The sequence below is a fragment of the Cyprinus carpio genome, chromosome A13 (genome assembly GCF_018340385.1).
Source record: "Cyprinus carpio isolate SPL01 chromosome A13, ASM1834038v1, whole genome shotgun sequence".
NCBI lineage: Eukaryota > Metazoa > Chordata > Actinopteri > Cypriniformes > Cyprinidae > Cyprinus > Cyprinus carpio.
The window spans coordinates 8,778,819-8,803,826 of record NC_056584.1 but is presented as its reverse complement, the minus strand read 5'-3'; the positions used below and the strand labels follow the sequence as shown (position 1 = coordinate 8,803,826).

At 38.0% G+C, this 25,008-nt stretch overlaps 1 protein-coding gene across 2 annotated transcripts in view; it reads left to right on the top strand.

The window, feature by feature from the left end:
* lrmda (leucine rich melanocyte differentiation associated) overlaps nucleotides 1-25,008 on the top strand; it is a 257,283-nt gene that overhangs the window by 159,479 nt on the left and 72,796 nt on the right. For both annotated transcript variants that reach the window (XM_042768637.1, XM_042768636.1), the window contains exons 3-5: nucleotides 4,757-4,883; nucleotides 6,115-6,254; nucleotides 10,324-10,450. In XM_042768637.1, the coding sequence (XP_042624571.1) occupies nucleotides 4,757-4,883; nucleotides 6,115-6,254; nucleotides 10,324-10,450 (394 nt within the window). The remainder of the gene's footprint in view (nucleotides 1-4,756; nucleotides 4,884-6,114; nucleotides 6,255-10,323; nucleotides 10,451-25,008) is intronic.

The following is a 25,008-nucleotide window of genomic DNA, read 5'->3' as shown; positions in this document are numbered from 1 at the left end:
ATATATTCAGCATGAAGCTGGTGTCAAGATCATATTCAAGGTTGTAGGGTTGATTAAAAACTGACACAATGGGAAGATATGGCGTTCTACTTCACATTTATCACAACTACCTCTGAGAAATAGTAGATTCATTTATTCTCTCTGTGCGATGAGGAGTTTGTCATGTCCTCTGATAGACAGCTTTGTGGTGTCATGTGCATTTTTTTCCCTTCACGTTTATTAAAACCAGTCCGATGACTGTTTTTCCAGCCACGCTTCCCTCTTTCATTCATTATAGTTTCTTATCTTGGCAGGCAATCAGAACTGCCAGGCAGCCAGTCCATTATGCACATATGAAGCCCATCACTCCAACCGGATTGGCCAATTTATCAAACATTTATCTTTTGCCCTGTGAACAGCATGTCAATTTGCCTGTCATTCCCAAGCCTTCGCAGCATCTTCAGAATAAAAACATTACTTTTCCGGAGACAGCTTTGATGTTAAATCTCCCCTCTTTAACTTTTAAACAAGGCCTGAAGTCGGATTCCAATCCTCGCACAGGAAAAGATCCCAAACAATGGAATCTGCAGTTGACCAAACCTGAGTCGAACTTTGAGACCGAGCTGTGGTGCTGCTCACAGATCAGCTGGTGAGCATGTATGTCTAGATCGCCCGTGGCTGTTCTGGGACCCAGTTTTGGCACCAGACACATGGGTGACACTGTGGAGCCAAAGATATGAGAGAGACTAATATCAGAGGATGATCAGGGCTGCTCTGTCAAGAACAGACACACTGGGGACTCAAAAAAGAGAGCAGAGAAGAGAAAGGCATTTTAAAACCGCTGAGCAAACAAGGGAATTACTGGCCAAAGCAAAAGGAAATATCAAAGCTGGGGATATCATACAGGAGGAGGCTTTTGCTGAATGGGATCACTGCTGGAACGCAGACTCAGAATACAAAGGCATCGTGATTGTGTTTGAATGAGCGCTGTGTCTGAGAGTATGTTATTTGCGGTTAGCATTGTTTGCTAACTCAGTTGTAAAGGCTCGGCAAGTGTATCTCAGAATTCTCTCTCTGTGTCTCCCTCCCTGGACATGTGACCGGTGAAAGCTGGCTGACTAATGGCTGCAGTGACTGACATTTCAACCAATAATCACAGAGTGTTTTTTTTCCCTGTTGTCAGCAGCAGTTTATCAATCAGCATGTCCGCATTAGTATTTGTCTATCGATCCATCCATCTCTGTCAAGCCATCTCTGTGTCATTGTCTGAGCTCTTGTCCTCTTGTTTGGCTTCTTTTGAGGATAGTCTGCATAGTAATTTGTTTTACAGGCCCTTGCTTTGAAAGGTTGTTTAACAGCATTTACATTGGCGGCCTTTTGAAGAGGCGTGGAAGCAGACGTTCTCAGCGAGCGCTTGTTTCACATGTCAGCAAACTGTCACTATCTACACGGGATCTTTTTAACGTAACCCTTGGTAATAATGTAATTGTTTGACCTTCTATCAACTTTCTCTGTCAGTATTTCTCCTCCTCGTTTTAGTAGGCATTAATAATGTAATAATTGGATTACGAGACATCCCAGTTTTATGAGCAAGAGTTACCATCAGGATGCTGTTTGTCCCAATAATTAGCTGCATCATATACAAGCTAGTGTCTGTATCTCTGTAAAACTACACCTGTCACAAAAAATGTGAAGACACACCGTGATTTTGTTTTGGTGGTTTAACGAGGGGAAAATTTCCACAAATGTGTCAAAACGTGGAGTAATGAAAAAAAAAAAATCCTAGGTAAAGTTTTGATGGTAATTTTTTATTTTTTTTTAACAGAGGTAAGGTTTGTTAGGAGAAAAAAAAATCTGTCACTAGTTGGAATTTTCATTTTTAATCGTTTTTGGCGCTTACAGTTTATCTTAAACCGTGTATTATGTTGCAGTTCATAAGAAGTTCTGTTCTACTTTATTCACTCAACAGCACACTTGGTACTTGGTGTGTTTCAATTTTGTTGCACAGTCGTCCAAATTATATTCTTAATGTGCTCAAAGATCAGATCTATCCAAGGTTTTTTTTTAATTTAACAATGTTCTTTTAATCTTTTTTTCTAACAAACTGTAATGAATGTAAACATTGTAAATCACTCAATGCCGGATTCAAACATGGGTCATCGCTATGTTGGAGTGCCCACATTATCCACCAAGCCATCTCTGACCTTTTTTTAATTTGTATCATGGTCTAATTTCTCGTGTAATCATGTGTTTTTTTTTCCAGTGCAGTATGTTGTTTAGCAGCTAAATCTACTGTTTTGTGAGCTGTGTGCTAACTCAGGCAGAGAGAAGCAGACACGCCGCACTGGCAAACATGTTGAGATATTCACTGTGACAATGAGCTTGATCATAATTATCTTAACAAGGAGTGGGTACATTGGTGTGGCTCGTTAAATCTATCTCTCTTTTCTTCCTGTCCATCACTCTCCTTCTCGCCTTAGATCAGACACTGCTCCCTCCATTGTGCTATTCTGTCATTGTGGTGTGACTTTGAAGATGGTGGTGAAAATGTGCAGTCAGTTTTGGATTCCCCATGGGGACGAGGTGTGAGTCAGAGAGGTTCCTACCTGAAAGTGTTTGTGTGTTAATGAGTTTTAGATTGCTTGTGTGTTGACATTATTTTTAATTTTTGTAAGTGTATGTTCAGGATTTTCTCACCATCATTTAGTTGTTTGTTATTATCTGGAGCACGTTCCATATAAGACCACATCAAAATGACCATGGTAGGCAAAATAAATAAATAAATAATTAAAATGGCAGATTAAAGTGTCAATAAAAGTAGTCAACAATATGCTCTGTTCCAAGCGTTTTAAAGTGTGAAGTAGCCAATTTTTGCATAGCAAGTTGAATATGCAGAATGCAAGATTATCTTTAAATAAATGCCAAATATAATGTAGAATATGAACTGTGGAAAAGAGCTGCATGGAGATTCTTCAACATGTCTCTCTTTACATCCCATGGACAAAATAGCAGAGTATGGGGTTTGGAATGTATTGAAGCTCTGCCTCAGAAAAAAGATGTTGCAACTTCATATCTGACAGTTTTTATATGTCTTAGTATCTTTTTTTTTTTAATCACTTATATCAGTTGCAGCTATTTCTTTCTGTACTTTATTTATATTTTTACTCTGAGGCAGAATTTTCAGGTGTACCATTTCTTTAAAAGCACTTGGCAATTAATCATTCAGTTAGCAACACATTTTGAAAGTTTTCCTCTTCTGCACTGTACAGATGTTGCATATAATACGGTAATGCAAATGTTTAGGCACAACGTGTTGTGGGTAAATTAAGGTTGAATCCCTGCTTGTTGTTGTGAGTGTGATGTGGCCCCTCCCTTGGCTGTGAATTTAACTGATTAAATCACCTTTTGCACACAGCAGTACTGACACGAAAACAACAATTAATAAGCAACCCCCCTGTGATGCGTGAATGCCTCTTAACTAAGCGGCTAATAAAATTACACCCGCCCAGATACAGCCCAGGCAAACAGGTGGAGGGGGCTCGTAGAACAGCTTTCATTTATCGAGCAGGGACATTTCTCTGAGTTTTTAATTTGACAATATGAATGGAACGTATTTCTCTTGTGGTTGTAGTTCTTGGCTGTCTGCTTCTATATGTTTGCTTTCTTCATCTTTTAAAGCCCATAAAATGTAATCATAAGAGCAAGGTATCTGCATAACACAACAGAGTTTTATGACACTGACAGAAGGACCGATTTGTTCGTTGCTACAATAGTTGGGTGTTTTCCGAAGACAGACTTCACCTGGCTAGATATCAACATTTACTCCTGTGAGCTCTTTCCAGATTGCCTTGGGATTTTCCACGCTACTGTACCACAAGAAGTCTCATGACAACAAAATCCATAAGATTGTTATGCAGGTTATGGGCTTTGCCCCAAGAGCGCTGAAGGCTAGCATTTTGTTGCCATCGAGTTGTTCTTTGCTCAAGGAGGCTGACAGACCTAAATGTCAATTAACTAAGGCTGGACACATTAACATTGTAGGTTGTCAGCCTTTACCATTTGAGGGATTAGAAACACACACCCTGGCTTTTATGCACCTTCCACGCCATGAACTTTGGAAGGCCCCAACATTACCCAGAGCACCACCCTCCATCATGTTTATGCCAGCGCAGGGCGGGGGGAAGACCCAAACGGAGGGAAAGTCCTTGGGGACCGTGTGCCTGCATGCACGAGTGTCAGTGGGGGATTAGGTGTCACAATGGGGAGTAAAGGGAGAAACATCAAACTTTTCCCACCGTAAAGCAGTTGTTTTTAACTGTAAGCGGCTCATCGGAGAAGTTCCGTTTGTGGCTAGGCATTATAGTTGTGCTGGGAAAATGATGGATGACGAGTTAAATTTGTGTTGGGGGAGTGAAGGTGAACTGTGACAGAGTTATTTATCTTGGGAATGGAGGGTTAGGGTCAGGCAAAGCTGGGTGCCTGAAGGCACAAGACATTGACAAATTCATCCCGCACACTGCATTTCTGAAGCCCTTTTGTTTTGAATCCTGGCTACTCACGAGTGACCCTCATCACTCACGCTGCCAGCGTGTGAAGCATGCCGCACCATGCCAGGGGATCTTAGCGCCACTAATTCTTATCATTCACTCTCCTGACAGTCCCAAGCCCAAACTATTCCGGCCTGTTAAAGGGCCCGCCTGAAATATTTATTTCTGCACATAATATCTGCCCAGGTTTAGGACCATATCATTTTTCCTCTCTTGCCTTATCATTGCAGGTCACTGAAAGGTCTGAAAGCATTCAGCCAACTGGAAGAGCTGATTGTGGACAACAATCTTCTTGGAAATGACCTCCGGTTGCCCAGGTTACCACGGCTCCATACCCTAACGCTCAATAAGAACCAAATATCCTTTTTCGAGCTTTGCTTTTCAGCTCTCACGCTTGACCAAAATGACAGGATACTCGGTGAGTTTCTTTGCAATGCAGTGCAGCATCGCCTTTTGCCACACTTTGTCTTTTTAAATGATGTTATTGTGTTAAATTGAGCTTCTGTCTAATGGGGTTGCTTTATAAACTCACTTGAGTTTGTGCCATGGTGACCTCTAGTGGAGGAGAGGCGAAACAAAATACCCAGCACAGTCCTATGACTGAAAGATAAAGCCCTGTTAGACATCTCTCTTAGAATCATATCATATGGTGACCCATATCATAGTTACAGTATATTAGTGCAAGGCCACATGACCAGAAAGCAGAGCAAACAGTTTATTAACCAATATTTGAACTCTTAAATTCCCCAGTGTAGCATTAGCTGTTTTAATAAGCTAACGTATCAGCTACCCCACGCCAAAAGTAAATCTTTGAAGCCAGACTGGAAGTTTCAGGTTTCCGTCCGTTGACAGTCGGCAATTACGTCACTACGACACGTTACATTTAGTTTGTGTGATGGGACTCAAAGAGAAATAAATGGCAAAAGTAAATGTGCTAGCCTGACGAAAATTTATGCTCTGCTGTTTGTCGCTGGATGCTATCTATCTACATAATAATGACACAGCCTCACCCTCTGTTCTCCAAACAGCTCTCCTCCGACAGAGTGTCAGCAGCTCCGACCCAAATTCTGCTGTGAAGTGGGCTGCACATGCTAATGGGCCAATTATTTACATCCTGTAGTGGCCTGCTGCCATTGAAATTCAAGTGCTGCATTAGTGTGGTTGTATTTTGACACGTTTCAGGCACCATTTTCCAATGAAGTGAATGTATTAGTGATGAATTTGCTGTGAAGTGGCTGTTTGTTTCCCTGTGCTGGGTGAAGGGGAGGGGGTGTCCATGGCTTAGGGAGTCACTAACTGTTTTTACCACAAGGCATCCATCATTTTGTCAATGTTTTTAATGTTCTGGACCAAGCCACCCAGGAAATGGGAAGAGGAATGGGAGAAGAGAACAGCCAAACTTGCAGCAAATGCCAAAATCTCACCCTTAAATTTACCCACTCTTTGTATTCTCAATGGCTATTGAGCTCTTTCGGAGGGTTTCGGTAAATTTGACAGAGTTCTTCTGGCTGGCCAGGCCAGCGGAGGGCACAGAGTAAATGCTAATGTAGTTTACAGCCTGCATTCCTTGACCTTTGCCCCGTGACACTTCACCGACATCGAGGCCCTGCTGGAGCATTTGGTGGAAGTGACGCCAGCGCTGGAATACCTGAGCCTTCTGGGAAATGAGGCCTGTCCCAACCAGCTGGTCAGCATGGATAAAGATGAAGACGACTATCAGAGATACAGGTCAGAACACTGTGTGTCTGCACTAATGAACATGCACAAGTGATTTTTGTCTCTATAATGTCTGTACCATACAGAGGTATCCAAAAGTCTGACAACGCCTTGGAAATCTGGTCTTTTAATCTTAGATAATTAATATTTAAACACTGAATTAGGAGTATTTTAATAAGAATAACATTTTAATTAGGAATAAATTCATGCTTTTGTTCAGCAAGGATGCATGAAATTGGACAAAAGGTTATAATAGGTAAGACATTTATAATGTTAGAACTGTTCGTTTGAATTTTCTGTTCATCAAAGAATCCTGAAAAACATTTGTGATTTCCACAGAAATATTAAGATTTCAACAAGAGTTCAACAAGAGTTCAACATTGATCATAAAAAGAAATGTTTCCACCACCATATCAACATATTAGAATGATTTCTAAAGGATCGTGTGACACTGAAGACTGGAGTAATGGCTGCTAAAAATACATCTTTGCCATTGCAGGAATAAATTACATTCTTATAGAATTAAAATAGAAAACAGCTGTTTTGAATTGTGATCAAATGTAAATAATTTAATGATTTAAAAAAAAAAAAAAAAACTTTCCTTCCCTTCCCTCCAATTCAAAAAATATTCTCACTAGTGGTCTCAGACCTTTGGGCCTCGCTGTATATGAATTTTTTTTTAGGTACTCATGTTTTGCTGAGATGTTTTTATTTCTTCTGGTAAAAAAGAGAAATACCCCAGGAGTGTGTAGTTTGGCAACTTTCAGTAATCTTTTATTTGGATGAACGGCTGTTGCAACACACCATAAATCACATTGCACAAGCAAAGACTGATTCTATAGGCTATAACCACACTCCTCTTAAAGCTACTCACCTCCATTTTCTTTTTTTTTTTGTTGACTTGCAAAATCGATTTCATGTGTGAATTGTGATAACCACAAATGATTGTTTGCTATCCTTTCCTACAAGATGAAACGATGCATTCATTATCAAGCCCAGGCCTATGGGAGTGCTATGTGATGCTATGTTACCACCATTTGTCAGGTTTTCAACATGAAACCCAGCAGTGGGAAGAAGGGAGGGAGAAACACATTCTTTTGTCTACCTTAGGCCTAAGTGCATTTTTCTTGACACTGTGTTCAGTATGAATCATTTACTATACAGATGAACCCAATAGGCGCCACTCTCGCGCAATCGCGCAATGTCTCCCATGCTTCACTTGGTGCAGAGGACGACCATTCTTTCCCTGACTGACAGCAGCTGTGCGTTTGTGATGTAATATTCATAATGTGTCACATAGTAATACATCAATTTGAGCATAATGCAGATTTTATGTCTGACAGGGTTAGGCGAGCTCTCAGGTCATAGCAGGACTGGCCTAGACCTAACCACAACAAAAAAAAAAACAAAAAAAAAAAAAAATATATAAAATAAAAAAATGCAACCCGCTTCATAACATGGTGAAATATAGCACGCCTCTTTCCGCTCTTTCAATTAGTCAAATGAAATGAACAGGCGTAAGTACACTCGCCTGTATTTTATAGCAGTCGCTCGGCTCATTCATCATTGTTTACTTCTGGGGCTCGAGGAGGTTTTTTCTTTCTCCCTTTAGCTGAAGAAGTACTGCTCTCGACACAGCGACAGCCATCTGTGGTAAAGGATGTATGTCCTGTCTCTCTGGAATGCTCTCCAGCCCATGCTGTCAGTGATTGCATGTTTGTCTCTTGACATCATGACGTGTGTGTGGGCTTAAATATCTGTGTTTGCTGAAGATCAGAAAGTTTAGGGCCAGTTTTGCCTGGGGTGCTTTAAACAACACTTGCTGCAGAGCTGCTCCAACCATCTGTTAGATCAGCACAAACAATTTCACAATCATCAGGAAAACACCTGCATATTTCCCGTTAACAGTCACTGTTATTATGTTTGTTTGTAATTGAATCATAACTGTAAACAAAGCATACCCACACCACACTGCTCCCAGTCACTTTGAATATGTTATGTAAAGTTAATAGCTGTTTTGCTAAGGCAAGTATGCTTTTCTTACTTGTGCACATGGTTAGAATTAGGGATTTAAACAAAATAATGTTTTAGGTTATAGAGAGTGAGTGGGAAAGAGAGAAAGATTTTCAATGTTTTTGAAAAAAGTCCCTTATGCTCGCCAAGGTTGCATTTATTTGATCAAAAATACAAGTTATATTGTGAAATATTATTACAATGTAATACAGCTTTTGTTCTATGTTTATATATTCAAAATATATGTTATTCCTTGGATGGTAAAGCTGAATTTTCATCAATCATTACTCCAGTCTTCAGTGTGACATGATTCTTCAGAAATCATTATGCTGATTAATTATCAAAGTTTTTTTTGTGATAGCAAATACTTAAATTGTTACAGAAAGTTTCTGTTTTGAATAAAGGTTGTTCTTTTTAACTTTTTATTCATCAATAAATCCATTATGAAATGCACACAGACAGACACATACACACACGCACACACACACACTGGGTGTATTATTATATGTCAATTATTTCTATTAACATATGTAATTATATGTAATTTATTTGTCAATTTTTTTTTGTTTGTTTCTCACCAATCCACATGGAAATTTATTTTTCATCGCTTACTGTGTAAAAACTAGGGCTGTCAATAGAATAAACTAATTATGATAATTCTTTGATATCTAGGTGGGTGCAGAGAGCAAAATTAAATTAAAGTAATAAACAATTTGGTAATTGTCTTAAAAAATAAACATAATGAATTTATATAAAGTTATATTAATACATGACCTAACTAAAAAAAAAAAAATCATAGCAACACCCTCTCAACCACCCCAGCATCAGCCAAGTAACACTTTGTTTTCTTCAGAATATCTAGAAAATCTTGATTGCTATATTGTTGGTATTGTAAATTCTAATTTGCGAAAGCAGTGTTCAGATGCACAAGATGCACACTGGGGTGTTTATGCAAATGGGGTTTAACTGAATAGATGCAATGGAAAACACATCCCCGCAGGTTTTAGATTCAGGCTTATCTTAATAGGATCAATCTGCAATTGTGTTCTCTGTGATCCATCAGGAATAAACACGTAGCATGGGTTCGCCTTCGTCCTTCATCATTGTCATCATCATGGGTTTGGTGCTGGCTTTTGCATGAGAGCTCGGTTGGGAATCTGTCACTGCCCATATACACATCTGTTCACACTCTCCACTTAGTGTCTCTCTCTCTGTCTGTCTCACTCTCACTCTCTCTCTGTCTCACTCTCTGTTTGAAGTCTTGACATGCCTCTTCCTCCATTCCAGTCAGCCTGTGAAAGAATCTGTTGTCATCTATGTATTCCTGCTATTATCTCACATCATTTTCTCTCCCTGAATGAAAGACAGAGAGTGTGTGAAAGCATAAAGAGATACAGTATCTGTGAAGCTACAGAAATGACAGCTTGGCAGATTCTGTCAATGTGGGGTTTTTATGTTGTCCGTATTTTTACATATTTTGAAGGTAATTACCCATTTGCAAATATTGCTACGGTTAATTTAACGCATTTTGAAGCAAATGTTCATTTAAGTTGTATTTTCTGTGGTTGCCTTGCAGATTTAATTTACAATTCCTTTCTTCATCATTAAAAATGAGATTTATTCTATTATTATTGTTTTATTTGTTCTTTCTTCTACTTCTGTTCTGTTTTATTTGTTCTACTTTTTTTTTTTCTGTCTGAAGAATTAAATTAAAAGATTTTTTATAATATTTTTTTATATGATTATATTTGTATTATTATTATTATTTTTAATATGAATTATAGATTTTGTTTAGGTTAAGTTTTAGTTCGAGGGATGGATGGATGGATGGATGGTCCCCTTACTAAAATGTAGAGACAGCTTATGAAGGCAAAACAAATTACTGAAATATTATCTTAAAATATTTACAATTACTGAATTATATAAGGAACACTTGCTTCATATCAAATAAATAACACATTATGTGGTTTGGTATATTATAAAATACTTTATTTTGTAATCTGGCATGCTGGCTGGTTAGTAAAATATGCTTTTTCTTTTCTTTCTTTTTTTTTTCTTCAACCTGCAGGTACTTTGTACTACACAAGCTGACAAATCTGAAGTTCCTGGACACCAGGAAAGTGACCCAGTCAGAGCGGTCAGAGGCTGAAGCACGTGGAGCATTCATGAAGGTGGTCAAGCCGAAAAATGACCAAGTAAGTGCTTTAATTTTACTAGAAAGACCAAGACATATGACACACAGGATCAACAGGCTGTTGAGATGCATCCCAGATTTAGATATTTAAAATGGTCTGTGGTTTAGCATGCTGCCCAGTAGCAGGTTAAGCATCTTTACCTTATGTAATGTGGACGAATAACTACACAGCCTGACCCTGTATATGATTTGTATAACCCTCCCCTTTCTGTGCAGATGACTATAAGAACTTAAAAGGCTAAGGTACCATAAGCTTATCCATCCCACTCCTTCTTAGCTCCCATTGTTTGTTCGTAGCAAATTGTCAGAATCTCTTAAGAGGTTACTTGTACGCAGCTCTTTGAAGACGTGGCCTTTCAATCTCGCCTGGCTGTTTAGAGGAGGGTCTTTTTAATGACCACGACCTGACCTCTTTCTGTATGCATGAGCCCAGATCAAAGTGGACGGCGCCTGTCCGATCAGCCTTGCTTCGCTCGGCGTGACAGCGCTCTCGATTGGAGTGACAGCTCACGTTCACGACAGTCACCATCGCTTAATTATCCATCGCAAACACAATTCTTTCTCTCTCTAGCTTGCGTTTGAAGGAGGCAGGCAGAATCCTAGTCTTCAAACACATTTCCATTCTCTTCTCCTCCAGAGTTTATGAAGGGAAAGGCTTTAGTTAGATTTGATTTCATGTAATTGTGCAGTCATAAAATATTTAGCTTGTGGTTGAACCAAGTCTTTATCGTCACTTCTTCCCAAGAGCTAGTGAAGCAAATATGGATGTGGTGCTCTTGTTATTTGATGCAGAGTTTAAAAAGAAGAGAAAGAACAGAATATGTATCACAGTCAACATTCAGACAAAGTAAGCTGGTATTTATTTTGTTTGCATGATGCTGAAGTCACTTATTTTGCTAAAGCATTAAAGTGATTGAAAAAGTGAAAACCATGCAGTAAGTTAACCTCATTCAGGCATGTTTTTAGTTTGAAGGATATTTTGTTGGTTGGAAAATGAGAAAAGCTGATCGGAGAATGGAAAATAGAGTGTTGTGCAACCTGTCCACTCAAATAAGACGAGACATTTCAGGACATGCCATTTTTAAAGAGATGGAGATGAATAAATGATCACATGTGAAGTAAGTAAAACAATTTCCAATAAAACTCGCCACAATAGATCCATTTTAAGCACAACCGTTGAGCAGTTCCAGCATTTAATACTTAGCAGGCACACTGTTGAAATAGTCAACAGTTTTAAATATCTGGGAACCAACATAGTGTTTGTGGATTTTTTAAGTTTTACAGAGTTTGCATCAAATCCAAATGTTTACTCAAAGTAATCCAGAACATTTTAGAAACCGTGTTAATCTTTTACAAAGCTTTCTGTCTTTCAACATGGTAATTGTATAATGCAAACCTGACATTTCACCATTTTTGGAGCAGACAAGTGCAGTATTGAATAGGCACTAGTGAAAAAGGGCATTAGATGACAATGCATTGTTTATTTTGTATTATTAAACACAAGCCTATCACTGGCCTACAGTCCTCAGTGATCCATTTTGTAATTGAGTTTGTCATTCTATCTGAGGTAGATTTAGAGGATGTTCACACAGAACATGTGTGTGCAATATTTTAAAGTTTTGGTTTACATACACATGCAAATTAGCATTTTAACCAGTGCATCATGTTTTGCTTTTTCCTGTATCTAGACCCATGAACATCTGAACATATTACAAATCATTCCTAACACTAACATGCAGAGCTGGGTAGATTAATGAAAAATTGTATTCCATTACTAATTACAGATTACAGGAGGAAAATTGTAGTTAGTAACGGAATCTAGGTTACTGATTTTAGGTGATGTATTCTGAGTACTTTTTACATTACTTTTTTTTTTTTATCAAACATGTTTTAAATTTACCATAAATGTAACACGTTGGGAAAAAAGGTAAAGAAAATGTATTCCATTTTTGATATAAGCATCAAAAATTATGATATTTCAAGTTAATTTTTTATTGTAAGGGTTTGGCTGGCGAATAAAAAAAAATCATTATTTGTTTTCATCATTATTTGTTTTATACATTATCAAATAGAGGTGTTATTTACACAACTTTTGTGAATATAGTTAATTGTATGACAGTAGGATTTTTTAGAAAGGATTATTTAAAAGAGAGAGAAAAAAAGGAGAATCAATAAATTATGAATAATTTACTGCCATATGTAATCATGTAATCCATATGTAACTGTAATCAAACTTGTAATACAACTTGTTGAAACTGTAGGTAACACTTTAAAATAAGGCCTCATTAGTTAAAGTGTGTTTATGCTTTTATTATATTAGTATATATAATATTATATAATAAGTAAATGTCGAAATTAAGATTGAAAAATTTATAAGTATTTTATTGTTTATGTTGATGTAGGTAACTAACGTTAACAAATATATGTAGAAATTAATATTGACTTAGATTAGTAAATTCATTGTTAGCTCATTGTACCTGATACATGTTAAGAAGCTAAACCTGATCGTACAGTGTTAAAGTTTCTAAAGTGTGAAAGTCTACTGTAAAAAGACAAGAACATCTCTGGCCTGTCCACTGTCAGACCCTTGAGCAGATTAAACAGACTCTGCTGTAATGCTGCAAGGCTTCTGTCCTCTCCACAATAACTGCTATTGTAGAGGCCTAGTGAGAGGGAGAAAGTTGGCCGTGCTCTGATGTCCCATGTCTGTGCCTGGCGCAGCTGTCACGCCAACGTTAGCCTAGCATTTGTTTTGATTTAGATGAGACCTGATGTGGCAGCCATAACAAGCTCTGTAGGGCATATGTACTCTCTGTCTCTAATTGGCTTCATCATCATGCCGATTGTCTACTGACCAATAGTGCAGGTCACCAATTAATGAGCGCCAGCGACGAGCGAGAAGATGATGGCATAATTAGTTATTTGTGTTTGCTTTTATTCTTCATCTAGTGGGGTGTCTTACGTTTAAAGACATGCTGGCGTTAACATTGTTACAGCAGACTGTAATTAGCTCTTCCTGCTTTCCAAAGTTCCCATCAAACCGGAGTCCTGTACCGACAGCTTGCTGTCAATAGCATTGTGGTAGTCTTTGAATGTCTCATCTATGCCTGTCTCTTAGGTCTTACCCACGGTTTCCTCTGTCTGTTCAGTTTTCAACGTTTACAGAAAGAAATGTTTGAATATTTATGCTTTATTTATTAATATATGCTAGTGTGACTGTGTGAGTGTACCATGTTATAGAGTGTTAAATGACATGTACTGTAAATGATTATTCTCAAAAGATTTATAAAACAATTAATTTCAAGTTTCTTTTAAATAAATCTTTTACCTGTAAAATTTAATATGATTGTTAATGTGCTTTGTTTCTTTGCATACTGAATAGGATTGTTTAATCTTTTTCCTTTTCTTTTCTTTTCATATAAAATATAAAACCTTGTTATTTATGAAAACAGTGATCTCATTCCAGCCAGTTATTATTCCTAAATACCTAAAAAAAAAAAAAAAAAAAAAAAAAAAAAAAAAAAAAAAATTATATATATATATATATATATATATATATAAAAATATGTATCTGTGTGTGTGTGTATATATATATATATATATATATATATATATATATATATATATATATATATATATATATATATACATATATATATATATATATATATGTATGTATATATATGTGTATATGATAACATTTATAAAAGTTAATCAAATGTTTGTGCTTTTCTTGGCTGTGTAGCACCTGCTGCTCTGAATTTTTTTATTTTGTTTTAAGTCACAGGAAAAAAAAAAGAATTATATACTGTATATTGTTTTTTTTTTTTTTTTAATGAAGATTTAATTTAATGTTTAAAGGCCACATTTTAATCTGGCTTTTTGTTGTGGTATTAGGTATACACTAATACACTACAAAGTTTTTATGAAAGTTTAAGTAATTTGAATACCATAGCAGTGAAACTTTTTCACCTTTTGTAAGAGTCTCAAAATGTACCCAGAGTGTAAATAGCTGGACAGAAGTTGCTCTTATCACATTCAAAGAGTTTTCACTTTATTGCCTCCCAAAGTGATGCTGAACTTACTGAATGTGTTGAAATGTTTAGCGTCTTTGCAATTTAGCCCAAGGTGACATTTATTACAGCCTGTTGCAAATCTCTTTCTCTTCTGCATTGATTTTTTTCCCTTCCACCATGCACTGGTGGTCCAACAACTATATATTAATGTAAGTGGTTGAAAATGAGCTGTCTCGCTGTTGTTGTCTGGTGTCTCTGCATGGCTGATGTGTGCTGGAAGGGAGGGAGGTCGTTTTGTGAGCTGTAGTTATGAGGACAGCGTAATTGGGCCTGTGTTTTATTGGATTTCTAGAGTGGTGAAATGGAGTAATCTGACTAGCTTAGAGAGAGAGAGAGAGATAGAAAAAGGAGAGGAATAAACAACTACCTGCAGTAAACAAGGAAATCCAGAAAGGGTATTTAGGATTTTTTTCCATCTCCTTTCTCAAAGCCATGGTTAAGAGAAGGAAAGTGAAAAGCCTTAAGCTGTACTTTTGGGAAATTATGTGTGCAGGAATGCCATAATGTGATAATTTTTTCAGAGAACTCAGAGGTCATGGAATGTGAAGGCGTGAAACCACACAGAGTCCAAAAAAAAAAAAAAAAAACCTTGTGGTTACATTTACACTCCTTGAAGTTCAGAAAACCCTTCATAACATTAAATCCTACACTTTAACTCCCCATGTCTACAAAAACTGACAGCTTTGCTATCCTACTTTAGAAGCTCTTTTGTACAGTTTTCAGCAAAAATTATAAAAAATTTAATATTTCAAGTTTTTTTTCTTCGTTTTCTATTTTTTCTTAGAAGTAGCTTCTTCGCAACGACGTTTGGTAGCTACATAAGGATATAATGGTTCTGAAATGTCAGCTAGATTATGCTTGGATGAAGCATTTGACTTGATTTGCTCACCACGATCCACAGTTTCTCCCACATCCTTCTCCTGGGTAATGAAAAACAGACGGCCCAACTGGAGGAGTTCGAGTCAGTGCTGAGTCCCATCAGTTCTAGTCACACAACCTCGGCTCTCCATAATCCATGTTGGCAGAGCCAGGAAAGTTATGAGGTCGATCTCCTCTCTACATTTTTCTTATTAATTCATATCAAGACAGCAAAATAAAAAAGCCAAACTAAGGCAGACCACCTTAGTGAAGCTGCCTGATAGCATGTGATTATTGTATTTCTTCAGTTTGTATTCTCTCTGGATCATCCCTCTTGTAGCGTGGTGCCAAATTCATCTCTCTATGTGAGAATTATGACTTCCCTGAAGCATTTAAACATAATAAACAGCAGGCTGTAGAACTGAGCGCCAATGTACCTTCAGTGTTTGCGGAATCATTTTATGGATAAATCTTTCCTCGAAGACCCTTATAAAAATATTGTCGCAATGGGAAGTGCAATTCGGCCAAACAAATTGCTTGGAAACAGTCGTTACTGACATTTTCTACAGACAACCTTAATTAAATTTTTTGTGTCTCTGAAACTAACTTGTGAAGGGTATCTTGAGTTGTGTGATTCAGTTTAGCTGATCCACAAAGATAATAGGCAGTTTTACTGCATACACTGTCATAAACACTGTGTTAAATTAAACCAACCACAACTGTGCACGAACTTGCAGCTGTTTCTTTGTGCACTTAAGCAGGTTTGCAGCCTGTGTGTGCATGCTTTTGTTTTTGGTATGTGTACAGATCCAATAAATCTAGGATTTTCTGATCCCAGGACACGCATACACATAGCTACAATAAATTATTTGATAGTGTGCTTAATGCCACTTCATATTTATTTGTTTGTTTGTTTGTTTTAAGACAATTCTCACTATTAACCAGCATGCATATTACTAGCATATTGGTTGTTTATTAGTGCTTATAAAGCACATATTAACAACTACCTTAACTATTAATAAGCAGCATATAAGGAGTTAATTGAGACAAGTCATAGTTAATAGTCAGTTAATAGTGAGAGTTGAAAATAAAGTTGACTGTTTATCAATCATTCATAAATTAAAGACTGGACAATTATTTATTTTTTATAATATACTTTTTTGATAATATTATAAATTACTATATATATTTTACTATATATATATATATATATTTGGTGGTGGTGGTAATAATAATAAATATATTAATTATTATTTATAAATATTTTGGATTAATGTTGTGATTAATCATTGCATATTTAATTTTATTTTTTTACATTAAACTGTATTTTAATAATAATTAGTAGTAGTAGTACCATTAGTCATTTTGTTTTAATATTTAGTTTTATTTTAATATTTTATATGTAGTAATATTAATCATTTGAATTCTTTTCTACAGTTTGTTATTATTAGTAGAAGAGTAAAAAGAGGAATCAAGTCACTACAGCGTTGATAAAATTCACTGTCTCTGTCCATCATCGTTTTTACGATCCCTGTGCTTCATGTGTGGGAAGAGCATAGCTATGAGAACACTGTCTCCCCCATGTGTCAGAAAACACTGTTTGGATTTCCCCTCATCTGTCCTGAGGACAAGGGCTGGGACGCATTTTTCCTCCTGGCCCGTGGTGTCCAGCAGTGAAGTGTTTGGACCGCAGGGGGACCGGGCCGCTGAAAGTGCTCTGGCAGCTGGAGTTTTTGGGAGGTCGCCGTGAGGGCACAGTCCGCAAAAACAGCCGCAATTAGAGAGAGTGACTCATTGTGTCCACATAAATCACATGACATTGCACATCATAAACAGACTGTAAAACTTTAAAGCACAGTTAATTGTTAGTAATAGCTGTAGATTGATTTATGGCCCTGTACAAAGCTGAGAGATAGGGGCGGATGACCTCAATGCCTCGTCACTCTTATTACACGAGTGATATATTGCATATTTTAGGCCTGAAAACAAGCAGATGTTTTTGAGGAGTTTTGTTTGAACAGCCACAATGATGTTTCCCATTTGCATTGCTTAATGGAGAACGGCCCATCTGTCCCTTGCGTTTGCTCAACTGCTATGAGATATGACTAATCTAGTTGTAAAAATGGCAGTATTAAGTTAAGATGTTGTCAAGTCTTTGTTCCTCGCATTAAACAAAACCATAACAGAGCAAAAATGTGCTGTATCATTGACATCAATACACAAAATCCTTAAACAGAGTACTTTGTTACAGAAATAACCATAGATATTAGAATCCTATAATGGATTTTAATTTGCATAAACCAGATACTGCTGTGTCATAATTAGTCTCATCTAATATAATGTACTGTGTATACGACAGAAAACATGGCAGTACTTATTTATCTGGCTAGCATTTTTTTTTTTTTTTTTTTTTCATGCCAATCCGTTATTGTAGTATAGTCTATTTCAGATAAACCTGCCCCAAATGGCACTTTAAAACAAGACAAACTGTGGTTGGTCACTTTATGTGTCAATCCGACAGTCTCATTCTATCTAAGTGGGCGTTTTTGGCCTGAATTAGTAGCAATGTTTGCTTTTTTTTTTTTTTTTTTTTCTCAGTTTAGTCAAGGCCTGGCCAAGTGAGAGTAATAAGTAACTAAAGATGACGAGCTGGGATTTCTGTAGTTGACGGATGCCCTTCGTGCTTCCACTGTTAGTGTGGAAGTGGACAGAGTGGTTCGGCTAGCGCTACTAAGTGAGCTGTTGTTTTTTTAAGTTCCAACACTTATTCAGTGATGTTTTTGCAATTACAGAGACACAGACAAGCATGTCCCACAGCGCCAGCACTCATAGTTTAATTACAGTTTAACTTTTCAGTTTTCCTCTGATGATTGTAAGATGTTGCCAGGCTAATTAAACACAGATGGCTTATTCTGAAAGACCTCAACATGCGTGCAAGTTGCCGCTCAGGACTGCACCAGAGTTAGCGTTTGGAGATAAAGATAGAGCCAGATCATTAGGCATATTTAAAATAATCCTGCATCTGATTGTATCATGTAATGCTAATCGTGTCATTGTGATTTATAAACACATGCAAATAAGCCAGTGCCGCTAATGTTGCAATTGTAGCACTCAATTTGTGTTTCATTAGGGGGAGTAGATACTGATAGCGCTTAATCACTGAGCTGATCTGCCCTTAAGGACCCCAGATAAAAATTTATACCTCTGGAGAATGTATGTAACTTTGATTTAAATGGAAACACTGGTGCAAATAATTCTAAATTCCTGACTAAACAGTATAGAAATGACTATCCATAAATATTGTTCATTTTAAATATAATTTCATAATCATGGACCCAACTGTATGCTATTTATTTCCTTTTTAAGTAAAATAAGTATTTTACTTGAACAAACTTTTGCTTAAACATCTTCAAATTCACATGTAGCAGTGTGCTGCATGTTAAAGAGTGGCATTAATTGTATGCGGTGCTTGGTGACAGTGAAAGTGGCCGTGACAGAGATTGAGTGTTTTTCTGTCCCAGGGGGCTCGGAGCTTTTCTCACCCCATGTCAGTTGCTCCCTGTTGGGGCCCTGAATCTCAGACCTGCAGGAGAGCTGGAGCCAAAGAGGCAGCAGGAACTCTTATTACAGGGGCCGGTCGAACCCAAACAAGCCTCTGTGACCGATTCCCACTCAGCTCTGTTCTAAGTCCACCTCTACTAAAAGCAACTAGCCATGATCGCATTACACCTCCCCTTCTCTTATTTTACTTTAATGAGTTAAAATGGTTTTTCCATGCATCCATGTATACATATATATGCATGTTTAGAGTTTTTAAGAGAATTAGAAGCACTGACAAGAACTAGGTGCGTAAATTTCACACATTGTGTGTGGAGGAGTAATAGAAAAGCTCTTTGTAGCAGCACTTTGACTGGCCTGACAAAAGAGGCTGAAGTTATGGGAACTCTTCGCTCAGAGCAATACTTGTTGACTTGCAGAATTCGAGGAGGATGCCAAAAGGAAAGTTGCCCTATTCAAGTTTTTGCTTACACAAGGCCTCTTTGTGGTTTTTAAAGCTTGTCAGACACGTCAGGCCCGGTAAGAAACAGTATATTGTTTCCAGCACTTTGGATTCCTTTCCTTCTGACATCTGCCAGTCTGTAAAGATGATAAATTCTTGCCTCATTAGTCAGCGGTGTGGGATTACAGCCTGACAACACATTAATCACTTGCCTCTGTGGCAGGCCCCACTTGCAATAGGCATTGTTAACAAAACTTTTCTAATATGTCACTCTCCTCTCTGACAGGCCATAATCAATCATCCTGATTGACAGAGCTGATAGATTACACTATTTATGCTCTGTGTAATGAAAGATAGCGTTTCCACCTACTGTCATTCCTGAGATAATGATAGCCCACCTCTGTAAAGGAACATATACACACAGTGCACAGAAGAAAGGAGCAAGAAGAAAAGGCGAAGCAGACGAACGCTGGCATGCATTGTGAACTTTAAGCAGACAATGTTCTACTCCTTGGTGGGTGTCTCTTTTTGTCGAGCGTTATTGTTTGGTAATACAGGCTCGCTTTAAGGAAGACTTCGACAGCACCGCCGCCGCCATTGTGCGCTCATCGTAGCTTGTGTTCTGGCAGGGAAACTTTGACTACCTAACTAATCATTCTCTTCACCCCAACCTAATAGACGAAGCTAATCTATTCTATTCTTTTTCTCCTCCCGTCGGGAGGGAACGCGAATGACAGCGACAAATCTGTGGGCCGAAACGTAATGATCGCGTGATTTATAACGCACCTCGTATGTAAATTTTTCAAATATTGGCAAAATTACCAGTAATTTGCACTTTCTCATTTTCCGTTCGGCATCGTTCGCCCGTGTCTAATAGCAGCTAATACGCATTCTGGGCTTTGTTTATAATCTGGTTTACTTCATTGCTTGTGCATTTGCACTGAATCTCCACATATTCCTGCTGAAGGGGCTGCTGCGAGGAGTGCCATTTCAAAAAGAGGAAGCGAATGAAAAAGAGGAATAGTCCATCATGCAACTGACAGCTAGCGAATTTGGTGCTTTTCTTGTGAGACAGTGAGCTGTCAGGAAATTAGTTAACTGGAGCATATTGTGGAGAGGCAGGTAATTTAGCCTCATTGATGGCATCACATAATGGCTCACAGGAGTCAGCTCCCTGACCTGCCAGTTCTTTGTGTATAATGCAGAATTTAGTGGCATGCTCAATGCATTCTGTCAGCTGCACGATTGGATTCTCAGCCCACTGTATCTCAGCCTGCAACATATTGGTCAATTATTTCTGAGGCTGTCAATGCTAGGAGGCACTGTTATTTAGTCTGTGTTAACTGTGCATCATTAAGACGCCACGCGACAGCGAGAGACACTCCTGAACGTAATTTATTTTGATATAGCCACCGATAACCTTCATATTGTTTGACCTCCTGTTATGTTAAGGAGGAAGGAGGAAATTCAACAGCTGGTGACAGCATCGTGTACGGATTCTTTTAATCTAGTGCTTAGGTTCAATACTCTCAACGTTGGTGCCTAATTGTTGTTATGTTTTGTTTTTTTTTATCGTTAGCCATCAGACAGCTCGTATTTCCCCATCTCTAGTTATCCCACTTGTCATCCCAGCATTGTTATATCCAGATATAGCAGTGCTTTATGAGATCCCAACAAGAATATAGCTGCTCAGAATGCCATAAAATAATCAATCACTCTCAGCGCTGCGTATGTATGCTGCCACCCTGCTTATGACGTAATTGCATTAGTCAATTAATATTCTCTATTTACGAGACAAGCCATCAAATAAACCGGATTACTGCTTTGACAATGTTGACTTTTATTTTAGATGAGTTTAATGGCTACTAACAAGCCCAGCAGTAAATAAACAGCCTGTGTGGGTGGTGAAGAACCAGGGTACAAAGAAGCCTCGGGCTGCTGAGACCCAATGAGTATGTGAATGGTAAATGTGTCTATAAAAGCAGTCATTTAGGCATTTGGATGGAGAAGATTAATGAGAAAGCTGAGTGAATGAAGCAGCGTCGAGAGCCATGCCAATACACGAGGCCTACAGGAGCATTGCTTCTGTCCTTTTTCTCCTCGCCGCCATGAGTATATAATTTCTGTCGTGAGGGGTCAGGCAGGGTAAACCTGTGCTAATAGGTAGATCTGCACACATGAGCATGTGTTGGAGTGAGATTTCAAATCTGCTGTGTTTGAGAACAAACAGCCACGGCCTGTGTGAGATTAACTAGACAAGTGCACTGCATTAAAGTTCTCTGTTCTCATCGGCACTGGGTCAGAGCTGGCAAGTCATTAACATATTGATGAAAGACTGCAGTGCTGATTGGATAATGGAAGTTCATATGTGTTGTAGACATCTGTTTTATATGTAGCTCTGTTATAAATATTAGTAAGCTGCCTTACTGTGTAACATCGGGGCGGCGTTATGCAAATCTTCCCTCATAGTGACGTAGAGATGTGGGGGCTTGTTAGAACAAGCCGTTTTGGGGGGTGTGGATGAGTCTTAACTTTTATGAAGAATATCTTTTTGGATTTGAGACTTAAGTCTTTGCAACTTTACAGATCTTCTTTATGCACCAAGAGCATGTAACACTCCAAAGAGAAAGGAAAAATTTAAATCGCATCATATGACCCCTTTAAGGTGTACCAGAGACTTTCTTTTGATTTAAATAGAATTCAGCATTAGCACGTTGCTAAGTTAACGACTGTGTAATAAGCATTGCACTCTAAAAGAAACATAGCACATAAAAATACAGTACTTGCGAGTATGGTGTGTATATTTGGGATTGTTAGGGTTAACAGTGTTCATTATTCATTGTGCATTCTTAATCTAGCAGCCCTCCATACTGCTGAATGGCCTGTGAGAGGGAGGCCCATTGTCCTCATTCACATTGTGAAAGGAGAGAGTCTCTGAGCCATCCGAGCACAGGCCAACTGCAAACCCTGTATGCCTCTGGAGTCACCTGCAGGTCAGCAGGGTCGAGTGATACTCACACCACATTCATCCCTTACTTAGAAGACACAAATAAAGAGGTTGATGGGAGAGAAAGACCCCTTTCAAAACCTCAGAACTCACACTTTTAAAAGAGGCGGCATAACTCATCCTACACCATTAGTGCATGTACATGAAAGATGTGTCAAATTGTGTCAAATTAGTGATTTTGTCTTGTTTTCCAGTAAAAGTAATATGTAAAGCACCTTTACAAAAAGTTTACTTTATTTAGTTTAAAATAAGTTTGATTAGTTGAGACTAAGTTGAATATATGCAGTGTATATGCTTAAACTGTATATACTATATAAGTATATATCTAAAAGTCATTTTAGATATATACTTAAAATATGCCAGTGGGGGCATCTAATTTCAATGGGTGTTTAGATAATTGTGTTGGGAAGAAAATAGGCAATAAATAATTAAAATAAGAATTACTAACTAAGCAAAAGAACTAAAATTGTCTAAGTTAAGAATTTTTTTTTTATTTTTATTTTTTATATATAGAGAATATATCTATTTTTCCTTACCCTAAAAAAAAAAAAAGCAAACTGCACAAAATCTTGTTAGATGTACATTGGTATAGAAATAATTTTCATTCAGTAATACTAATACTATCTTACTCAGCTAATAAACTTCAGAAACAATTACAAAGTAAAATAAGTAACACATTGATTTCTTAAAATAAGCAAATGGTGTAAGATCATTAAAAAAATTCTCTGAAATCATCTGAAAAATTGATCAGCTTTATTTATTTATTTATTTATTTACTTATTTATTTATATTGGGAAAATAAATTACTAAATAAAACTTTATTTAATTAATTTGTTGATTTGTTTTATTTATTTCCTTGCTTGCTTGCTTTGGACCAGTAAGGAACTGCAGAGCACCCTAGAGGCCGCATAACAACAGAACAACCATCCAGAACATCCTAGCAACCACATAGCAACACAAAACAGCAACACAGAAAACACATAGCAACACACCAGAACATCCTAGCAACCACATAGCAACACAAAACAACCGCACACAGCCCCTTAGCAACCCCCCAGTGGTGTGATGAATGAGCACCAGGCTTTAATGAATGGCAAATAGTGCATCTTATTTTTAAGCTTGACTGACATTGTGAAAGTTTTAGTCATTTCTTGGATTTCCCCATGTTGGTGGAGTAATAAATTAGCGCATTGACGTTTGTAACCAGAGAGGATGATTTACCCAGTGAAATGTTGAACTAGGCTCAATCTTGTTTTTAATTAACATTATATTGCACAGGTGTTGAGGACAGTTGCGACTTCTGACATTAGTGTCTGGCTATTAATAACCAGCATGTGACCTTCGGGAAGCTGGCATTCACTGTGGAGCTGACAGATTCATGGCTCTGTTGCCCTGAATAAGGTTGTCACATATTTTTAAGTGCTTGAAACAGGTCCAGGGTGCCATAAACCTCAGACATTTTAATTCATGCTGAACTGTAAGTCAGAATTTGCCATATAAACATTGGCCCTTGAATAATACAGACAAGGCTAATGGCTAGGATTAAAGCATTACTTGGACTTATTCAAGCATGATAACATCCCCTAGCAGCCATCAAGTTTCGCCCTGTGTAAACCATAAATTCCAAATGATGTGAAGTCATGAGGTGAAATCACAGTTGTAACTCCGTTGCGACTGAAACTGCCCTGCTTTCAGCGCTTAAGCTTCTGTGCGTGTCAGCCGCAGAATGTTGTCACGCAACTCAGTCCGTGAGAAGGATGTGTCTGGTTATTGTGTTTGATCAGCACGCTCTGAACTGCGGGTTGCATTGAGGGACTGCGAAAGGAGGGTAGGGTTACGGCACTGCCACTGCTCTATTGACAGAGAAGGGTGGATGTGAGCCAGTCTGCCCTCTCTGCAGGTGTTGCAGAGGTGCAGATTCCTTTCCAGCCTCCGTTCGCCTCAGCCAGACGGGCCAGCGGCTGCCAAACAAATGCTGAGATACAAACTGACAACAATAAGCTATTCTTGAGGCTTTCTTCCTCTCCTAGTGCATAAAAGTCACAAATGTAACCCTGCGCTCCGACACAGGATAAAATAATATCTCTGAATCACCTGATATTGGCAGCGGGAACAGTAGCCTGCCAGTGGCACAATAGCCACTGCCTCGTCGCGTTTGCTTGCCAGCTGGATGCAACAGTCAACAGGCTTGTCTAAGGTAATGTGATAAGTGGGCTGCTCCTACTTTCATCACACCTCTTCCAAAAGCACAAGGGATCTGGCCCTTTTCTCAGCTGTAATGCAAGACGCAGACGTTAAACCAGATAGGTTTACCGTATCCTGTCATAACTCATCAGACTTCCAGACAGCTCTGTAGACATTGAAACAGTGACTTGTCCCTACAAAACACTTCATGTTTTTCTAATTTTCACAGCTGTAGTTAGTTTCAACTCACTCAAATAAACCTTCCTTGATACACGTCTTGGAAATGCTTCTAAAAGGTTTTCATATCACATCAAAAAAAAAAAAAACGAGACAAAAAAAAAAGAAAATAATGCCACGGAATAGACATAGACATTTTTCTCTGATCTGAAAAAAAGAAGCTTCTGATGACTTTCATCATTTTGCAGCGCTGTTTT